Source organism: Monodon monoceros, unplaced genomic scaffold (genome assembly GCF_005190385.1).
Source record: "Monodon monoceros isolate NGI ecotype Baffin Bay Population unplaced genomic scaffold, NGI_Narwhal_1 Super_Scaffold_18, whole genome shotgun sequence".
NCBI classification, from domain to species: domain Eukaryota; kingdom Metazoa; phylum Chordata; class Mammalia; order Artiodactyla; family Monodontidae; genus Monodon; species Monodon monoceros.
Window position 1 is genome coordinate 158,269,346 of NW_021703774.1, and position 9,920 is coordinate 158,279,265.

The following is a 9,920-nucleotide window of genomic DNA, read 5'->3' on the forward strand; positions in this document are numbered from 1 at the left end:
TGTCTGATGGGAGTGCTGCCTATCCCCCAGGGAGAGGTGCAGCTAACACGCGGGCCTGAACTCTGGAGGACATCCGGCTCCAGGAGTTGGAAAAGGAATGTGAATTTATGCTTTGTGATCAGTTGAAGAAAATGTATGAAAAGACTTCATAAACTAGATGGTCTTAAATGGCATAGTCACCCCCATCTGTGTAATGGGAGCACTGAGGGTGGAGCAAGTGATTTTTTTCAGGGCCAAGAAGAGGGTCAAAAGATGCTTTAGGGGACAAAAAAACAACCCAATCCAAAAATGGGCAGAAGACCTAAATAGACATTTCTCCAAAGAAGATATACAGACTGCCAACAAACACATGAAAGAATGCTCAACATCATTAATCATTAGAGAAATGCAAATCAAAACTACAATGAGGTATCATCTCACACCAGTCAGAATGGCCATCATCAAAAAATCTAGAAACAATAAATGCTGGAGAGGGTGTGGAGAAAAGGGAACACTCTTGCACTGCTGGTGGGACTGTGAATTGGTTCAGCCACTATGGAGAACAGTATGGAGGTTCCTTAAAAAACTACAAATAGAACTACCATATGACCCAGCAATCCCACTACTGGGCATATACCGTGAGAAAACCAAAATTCAAAAAGAGTCATGTACGAAAATGTTCATTGCAGCTCTATTTACAATAGCCCAGAGATGGAAACAACCTAAGTGCCCATCATTGGATGAATGGATAAAGAAGATGTGGCACATATGTACAATGGAATATTACTCAGCCATAAAAAGAAACGAAATTGAGCTATTTGTAATGAGGTGGATAGACCTAGAGTCTGTCATGCAGAGTGAAGTAAGTCAGAAAGAAAAAGACAAATACCATATGCTAACACATATATATGGAATTTAAGAAGAAAAAAAAATGTCATGAAGAACCTAGGGGTAAGACAGGAATAAAGACACAGACCTACTGGAGAACGGACTTGAGGATATGGGGAGGGGGAAGGGTGAGCTGTGACAGGGCGAGAGAGAGTCATGGACATGTACACACTAACAAACGTAAGGTAGACAGCTAGTGGGAAGCAGCCGCATGGCACAGGGATATCGGCTCGGTGCTTTGTGACCACCTGGAGGGGTGGGATAGGGAGGGTGGGAGGGAGGGAGACGCAAGAGGGAAGAGATATGGGAACATATGTATATGTATAACTGATTCACTTTGTTATAAAGCAGAAACTAACACCATTGTAAAGCAATTATACCCCAATAAAGATTTTTTAAAAAATAAATAAATAATATATCATGACAAAAAAAAAGATGCTTTAGGGGAAGTAAAATTTCAGCCAGGTCCTAAAGGGTGAGTTCAATTTCTCACTTTGCAGAGAAGCTGTGGAAAAGGAATTCTGGGCTGAGGGAAGAGCGTGTAGAAAATGTGCAGGAAAAAAATGTCTTTAAGTAGCTTGAGCACGTGGACTCTGTCAGCTTACAGAAAAACTCTGATTATCTGTCAAACTGCAAGAGAGAAGCAGTATGGATGATATAAAGGGGCAGCTAGTCCACAATCCATTTGCTCTGGGCAGGATTTTTCTCTGGAGGGCAGACTTACATATGTGTTCACAGAGAAACAGTGCCGTCTGGGCTGACGCCTCCCTCCTTATCCTGGTGGAGAGGCTGTGGAGCCCTCCCCCTGGCCCCCAGCTCCCCAAGCAGGCCCAGCAATGGTCAAGGCTGCCCACTACTCCAGGCTTCTCTTGCAGCCCTCTGCGTGGTGTGGGGTCAGCCGTTCACCAGCCGGCTTCTCTAGCGTCAGACTGCCAGGTTCAAACCATATCAGCCACTTACGACTTTTGGTGGCCTGAAACAAGTTATTTATTGCGCCTTTGTTCCTCCGCTGTAAAATCAGAATAATATGAAAGCTCACACGGAAAGCACTCAGCTGCGTGCCTGACTGGTACATACTCAAACAGTAGTTATTATTATTACGAGGACTCTCCCTCCTCCAGCTATGTATAAATACATACATTCCGGGCTTCCCTGGTGGCGCAGTGGTTGAGAGTCCACCTGCCGGTGCAGGGGACACGCGTTCGTGCCCCCGCCCAGGAGGATCCCACATGTCGCGGAGCGCCTGGTCCCGTGAGCCATGGCCGCTGAGCCTGCGCGTCCGGAGCCTGTGCTCCGCAACGGAAGGGGCCACAACAGTGAGAGGCCTGCGTACCGCAAAAAACAAAAACAAAAACATACATTCCTTAATACTTAACCTAAAAGGGAAAAAAAAGCCCTTTCTGTATCCTCTCTGCCCTGGTCATCAACTCCTTCCTAGTTAACCATTTTCTGTAGAGAGTGTTTTTATTTTGATTTTTTGCAGCTGTTTCTCAATCATGGCAAAGCATGGCCTCCCTTACTTTGGTCATAATCCAGTACAGGGATTCCCAGGTTGGGTCCCCAGGGGTCCTCGTAGGCAGTCAGAGGGATTCCCATGCTCATTTCAGGTACTGGTTTAGAGCAAGGTAAGTAAGAGAGCCAACTCTTAAAGTGGATAAGCCCCACCCTGACCAATTCTCTTACACTGCGTAAGTTTCATCATCTCCAGGAGCCTTCATTTCCTGCTTGATAGAATGGGAATAGTCATACTTTCATCACAGGGGTGTTACATCTTAGATTATGTGTTTAAAGCCCTTAGCACAGGTGTGTTATACCTGGTGTATAATAAACACCTCACAAATGCCTGCCACAATTATTACTACTTAGTACAAGCGATTTCTTAGAAATCACACTTTTACCCCAAGTGGAGCCTCAGGTATAATTAAAAGATCAGATTTCAGCAGGAAGTGGGTGGAATTACATCAGCTTAGTGCAGTGACACTGTTGCCTAATGCTAAGAACCTCTGGTTGGCTTTTATATCTGCCTTTGGTGAGTAAAAATAAGGAGAATTATTAACAAGTACATTTGGGCAGAGAAAAGCACTGCAAACATGAAGTCTCAGAGGTATGGAGAGAGACAGAAAAGGAATCTCTGATAATTAAAAGTCATGAGGATCCATTGGTCTAATACACTGATCAGTCCTTTCTGGTTGGAAGGTCTCCTTTTATTAGAAAAAAAAAAAAGCAGCACATGGGCATTGCCACTGGGCAGGTTTTACCCATTAACAAACATTCCAGTGGATAAAGATGTTAGTCCCCTGATGTCTACAGCACACCCACTGTGAGTACTCTGAGTTACCACACAGGCTTGAAATGGGAAGAGCTCTTGGAAGTGATCAAATGCAAGTGGGGGTGAGGGTGGCATCACCCCCATTTTACAAATGGAGAAACGAAGGCCTAGAGCAGGGAAGAAACCTGCCTGCGGTGACGCAGCCATCCTGTGATGGAGTTTCACACCTGAGGCCCGCAGCTCTCCATCCAGCATCCTTTCTGACAGACCAGATCCTCATCCAGAAGGGACATCCTTCCAGGGGGTGAACCACAGTCACCCAGGGAGTTCTTTCCCAACTCCATGGGCCATCTCTATTTCCCTCACCACTTGGGGTGCCCCTTATCTAGAGATTCTGATTCAGTAGGTCAGCCCTGGGGCCCGAGAATCCATAATATTAGTATACCAGGTGATTCTTAGCATCGCTAACCACTACTAAACAATGCCCAAAGGAGTTTTAGCTATTTTCTGCGCTAGAGTGGGTGGTGGAGTGGAAAGGTCACTAGGGACTTTCCATTTGCAGTTAATGAGCATTACTCTGTGTCCTGTACTAATTCCTTATAGCTCCTCTCTTTCTTAACAACCCTAATTCCTGGGCACACAATGGCAGCTCAAAAATGTTGCCGCCTGACCTACTTTGGGGAGATGATTTGAGCAAAAGACTCCCTGGCTAGCCTGGCTGACATGAACATCTCTCTCTGGCTTTGTGCTTAGACTGAAGAACCTGGAGCTGGCTGCTGTGGGCGGATCAGACGTCCATGTGAAGATGCTGGCAGCCCCTGTCAATCCATCTGACATTAATATGATCCAAGGTAACCTTGGTTTCTGTGGCTTATGTTAATTGGCTTTTTTGCTTAGCCGCCACCTCGGTTTCATTCCTCCCCAGGTGTGGGTGTGAAATTCCTGTGATTAGCAGCAGCTGTTCTCCAGATGAGCCGCCTACAGGCCGTGTGAGCCCTCTCTGGCCTCCCCTCCCTGGAATGTGAGGCTTTTTGAGTTAGGAAGATTGCAGCGGGGAGCAAACCAACCCTTGTGAAGTGTGCGATATGCTGGGCTCATTTCCTACATTATCTTCTCTAATCTTCATAATAACCATGAAGCTGAGGAGTATTATCCCCCTTTACAGATGAAGAAGCTCGGGCTCAGAGAGGTTGGTTAGTTACACAGCTGGTCAGAGGCAGAGGCCAGAACAGGCTGAGGTCTGTCTGACTCCAAAGTCCATGCTCTTTCACTGCCCAGGCTTCACTGGATGATGCTCTGTGCTCTTCTCCCTTAGGAAATTATGGCCTCCTTCCCAAGCTGCCTGCTGTTGGAGGGAATGAAGGTGTTGGACAGGTCGTAGCAGTGGGCAGCAGTGTGACCAGGGTGAAGCCAGGAGACTGGGTGATTCCAGCGAATGCTGGTTTGGGTGAGTTTCTCCAGGTGTCTGCAGCTTTTTGTTGTTTCAGATCCTATTTCACCCGCGAGATACACGTCCGTTCGTTGTCTCTGTAAGTAAACAGCACAGGGTTTATTATTAAGTCCATATACCCACCTCCAGTGGGGATGGAAGCTGGACCAGGAGAGTGGCAGTTCTGTTTCTTTTGCTCAGGAGGTGATACACCTGCTCTCATCACTGTGGGCGCATGTTGATCGGAGCTATGAGTCTCTGAATCCCTACATCCCTAGGGAATGTAGGGCACAATGGGGAATCAAATAAGACAGCCCCTTCCCTCCAGGAGGTTAAAATCTAATTGAGGTAATCTCCAAACCAGCAACCTCCATAAAGGGAGTGCTGCAAGTTCACAGGAAGCAGAGGGTACTTCTGGCGACTCCGTGTGAGAGAGACACAGCCTTAAGGATGACAGGGCTTCATGGAGGAGACTTCATTGGAAGGGACCTTTGATGGATGAATTTTGGTAGGTAGAGATGCGCTCCAAATTGTGGCATTTAGAGGAAACGAAATGAGCGAAGACACAAGGGTGAGTTTGGGAAATGGAGGAGAACCCAGTGTAGCCACAGAGAAGACTGCAAAAGTGAAGGGGAGGCTACAGAGCAGGTGGGGCCGCCTGCGGAAGCCACGCTGAGAGTTAGGGTTTTCTGTGACATGTGGTAAAGAGTCTTTGGTGAGATTTGTGTTTTCGCACCTGGTCGTTTTTGAGGCACAAACATTATACAGATGGATCCTGACAGGAGCCACAAGAGGGAAGCAGGGCTGACATCCACCCCATTGGACATACGAGGAACTGAAACCTAAGAAGAAGCCCTTGTCCAAATGCAAACAGCTAACTAAAAGGAGAGCCCCTTGGACTCCTGTCTCCTCCGTTTTTCCCACTACACTCCAATGGGAGGACCCTTTGGGTTATAACTTGCAGAGAGTCAACTCAAACTTGTTTTACCAGAAAAGAAGTTAATTGGTTTGTGGAACTGGGAAGTGCAAGAGATGGAAGGCTTCAGGCACAGCTGGATCCAGCAACACCAATGCTATGAGACCTCTTTCTCTTATTCTCATTAGCTCTCCAATGGGATCTCCCCACACAGTGATATAGGAATAGCAACAGATATTGACCACTCCCTTTGTACCAGGCACTGTTGTAAGCACTTTACCTATATTTACTCAGTCATTCCCACAACGTGATGTAGATACTGTTACCATTCCCATTATGCAGATGAGACTACAGTAAATGTAAAGGATTCAGCAGTTTGCCCAAGGTCACCCAGCCAATAAGTGGTGGAGGTAAGATTCAGACCCACTCTGATATATACCTTTCATAGATGGCCACCAGCAGCCTGAGGTTTACATCCTGAGAGCAAACGAAGAAGCATGTCCTCCACAATGTGTCCAATACAACCATATCCATCCCCCAGAAGGGCTCTGACCAGCCCTGTCTGGATCCTTGCCCATCCATGAACCTATCACTAGGGGGTGGGCTTAGGCCACTCCAATTGCCCTGGTTGAGTGTCTTGCCAACCTCTGTGGTACAGAGTGAGGCCTTGTGGTCGACAGCCCCAGAGGTTAGGAAGGAGCAGTTCTAGAAAGAAAAATGTACCAGGCAAGAGAAGACAGCACCAGGAGTCTACTAGAAGTTCTTTCCTTCTCTGAGATCAGGGAAGTGCCAAGAATGGCCCCACCCTCTCCGAAAGTCCCCTGGCAGTGAAAGAGCACAGCCAGGTGAGCAAATTGAGATCTGTAAGGATTCACTGGATACTGACTGGTGCTTCGGGCCAGCCCCCGTGCAGAATGAAGGGCACACAACGTGGGTCAGACACAGTCTCTGCCCTCAAAGTGCTCTTGGCTGGGAGTGGGGAAAGAGCACTTAATACAGTGCAGTGTAATGAGCGGTGTGATCACAGGATGAACACAAAGGCAAGAGTTCCCTATCTTGGGAAGCATCAGGAAAGGCTTCTCAGAGAAGTGATGCTTGAACTGGGTCTGGAAGACAGTAGAAGTACAGCCATGGGAGGAAGGGCTTCCCAGGCAGGGAATGCGGCATGGGCAAAGGTGTGGTGATGGAGAAGGCAGGGCATCATCACACTGCAGGTAGCTCAGTATGGCTGGGTCATGGGTGGATAGGGAGAAGGGAGAAGAGGCCGGAGGGGTCGGCTGGGACCTGGTCGTGCAGGGCTCGCATCCACAGTCACTGGGGGCCTGATGAAGAGTGAACATGAGGAATGATTTGATCAGATCTGTGCAGTGCAGAGAATGCTCTGGAAAGGCAGAGGGTGGAGGCAGGAAGCCAGTGAGGAGGTGGCTGAGCAATCAACGCTTCAGACGATGAGGGCCTGAGCAAGTAGTGCTGTAGGACTGGAGAGACGGGGTGGGCCTAGAAGCTTGGTGAGGTTGGAGAGAATAAAGGACATGTGCCAGGTGTGTGCGTAATTGCACGTGTGTGGGGGGGTGATAGCCAGAGCAGGGATTTCTCCCCGGAGGAAAGGTGATTCTTTTAAAGCAGTAGGAGAGGATGGGGGTGAGGATTTTATCATTGTCAGGATGCTAATTAACTCAGTTTATTCAGTAGACATTTTGTGAGCATCTGAGGGTGCCAGGCTCTAACACACAGCAGTGAACAGGCACGGTCTTTCTTCTAGTGAAGACTGCCGTTTAGTAGAGTAGCCGTCATTAAAGAGAGAAGTCCTCAACTGGCCAGATCTTGGGCATTTTTCATGCCCTGAGCTACTCAGCTGTTGCTGCGCCTGTAGCCAGCTTTTTCCCACATGCAACCAATCCCAAGGGAGACAGAGCCAGCTAATGTGTGAACTGGCTTTCTCATTGGAAACACTCAAACCCCCCTGAGGCAGCATGGGGCATAGCAAGCACTAGCCTGGGAATGGGATACAGGCCCCCCTTCCACCACCACCACCCCATGACCTTGTTTAAATCACAGCTACTTTGAGCCTCAGTTTCCCCATCTCTAAAATGGAGCTAATAGGCGTTGCCTTGTCTGTGTCAACTGAGGGAATACATACAATGATCTTTGCAAACACTAAATTTGCGGCAAACTTTTTTCTTAAAGCGCGAATTAGTAAATATTTTAGGCTTTGCAGGCCATTCCACTTCTACTCAACCTTGCCAATGTAAATAGCCATAAATAATACATAAAAAGTGGGCTATGCTCCAATGAAGCTTTATTTACTAAAGCAGGTGGTGAGCCAAGTTTGGCCCACGGGCCATAGGTTAGGGACCCCTGCGTTAGATGACAGAGATGGTTAAGGGTCAGGTGCACGTGTGTGTGGAATGGGAGTCCTCAGAACTCGGGCCTGGGAATTCAGATCAGAATAGGAGACCAAGGGATGTTCCACACGTACTGTGTACCAGGCACAATGACAGGCTGTACAATGTCATCACTCAATCTTCACACTACAGTGGGAGTGTTATTCTCTGTATTTCATAGATTAGAAAAACTGCAACTCAAAAAGGGTGAAGTGATCATTCAAAGTCAACACAACTAGTGAGTGGCAGAGCCAGGGCTTTTAAGCAGGTCTCTCCAACTCCAAAGTCTAAGCGTTTCTACTTTAAAGCCCTGGAGGTTGACGTGGGTGCTGCCCCCATCCCATCCCACCCAGGTTCTCTTAAGAAGAGGATTAGGGACTGCCAAGCCCCAGAAATCCGTGTCAAGGGTTGGATTTCCATTGTCCTGCCGCTAAGGGGAAGTAGAAAACACCTTTGATTTCACGCACAGAAAGCCATTCACTAAGCGCCTGGCACAGAGTAGAGTACAGTAAACGTTGACTAAGATGAATGAGGGTGATAGTTATGAAGATGACGCTGAAGATCTGGAAACCAGGCTGCACCAAGCCCAGAGACAGACAAGGCGCCTCCTGGACTCCAAAGCAGTCCTTCAGTTTTTCAACCTCTTATTTTCTCAGCCAGAAATCTACTCTGGGATTGACACAGCCTTTAATAAAGAGTGTTCCTGCCTCCTATCGCCAGTTCCTGGCCCCTAAAGCCCACCTTGGCTCTCCCCTCCTGCAGTACAGTTAGCGGTCTAGGCTGGCCCCTGCTCCCCACACTGGACCACGTAGAGCCAGGGCACTGTCAGAACCCCAGCCACTGGGTCATGAGTCACACTCGAGAGCTTTGGAAGGGTAGGCCGAGGGCCCCTGAGACATCACAGCCACCAGACGCCAAGCTAACAAGGCTCCAAGTCGTTTCCCTGAGGTGACTTCGCAAGTGCGCGGCAAGCCAGGGCTTGAATCTGCATCTGTCTGACTCTCTGCTTTATACAGGATCCCGCCTGCACAGGTGAGGACCTGTCACCCAATGCTCATCAAATCCTGTTGATTCTATCTTCAAAACATAACTCGAATCCATCTACTTTTCCTCATCCCCACTGCCAAAGTCTAGGCAACCATCACCTCGCATCTGGGCCCCTCCAGAAGCCCCCTGATCGGCCTCCCTGTTCCTACTCTTCCCACCCCTCCGCTCCCCCGCCACAGTCTTTTTCACGCAGCAACAAAGTGATCTTAAAGCATAAATCCAATCACCTCAGACTTCTCTAAAATTAGAAGCTTCCTGGAAGCTTCCTGGGACTTCCCTGCCAGTCCAGTGGTTAAGACTCTGCGTTTCTACTGCAGGGAGCACAGGTTCGATCTCTGGTCGGGGAATTAAGATCCCGCATGCCGTGCAGTGCGGCCAATAAATAAATAAATAAAAAAGAAAATTAAAGCTTCCTATTCACTAAAATAAAAGCTGTTCTTTATGCCATGACCCTGAGCCCTTATGTTTTTCAGACTGCAGGCTGTGACCCATTAGCGAAATCATTCCAGTGGGTTGCAAACAGAATTTTTCTTTTGTTAAAGTTGGTCAGAATAGAACAGAAAATAACAGTACATCACATAGAGTAGGGTAAGTATTGTTCCGTGAAACTTTGGCTTCTGTTATGAATCTGTGTATGTGTACGTGTATTTACGTATGTACGTGTACAGAGTTAGACTGTAACACACGGTTACTGTGAGTCAAGATCATGAAAGCCTGTATGACGTCCGTCCAGCCTGTGCCGCGTCAGCCATGTCTCCAGCCACTCTTCCCACCATTCTCTCCCCTCCAGTGTGCGTTCTTCCTGCTCCATTCCTATGTCTGTCCTGCCTCAGAGTCTCTGCACATGCTTCTTCATCCACTGGAATGTTCTTTGTGGATTCTGAGAGGCTGCATCTCTATCATTCAACTCTTAGCCTGTCTCCTTCTCAGAGAAGCTGTCCCTGACTCCCATCTAAAGTAATTCTCTCCTCTCTCTCCCTCCCTCCCTCTCTCCCTCCCTCTCTCTCT

The 9,920-nt window shown here is 47.9% G+C and overlaps 1 protein-coding gene across 2 annotated transcripts in view; it reads left to right on the plus strand.

Moving 5' to 3' along the window:
* The window catches only part of MECR (mitochondrial trans-2-enoyl-CoA reductase), a 31,416-nt gene that overhangs the window by 9,927 nt on the left and 11,569 nt on the right, over positions 1-9,920 (plus strand). For both annotated transcript variants that reach the window (XM_029230806.1, XM_029230807.1), the window contains exons 2-3: positions 3,890-3,987; positions 4,452-4,583. In XM_029230806.1, coding sequence (XP_029086639.1) covers positions 3,890-3,987; positions 4,452-4,583 — 230 coding nt within the window. The remainder of the gene's footprint in view (positions 1-3,889; positions 3,988-4,451; positions 4,584-9,920) is intronic.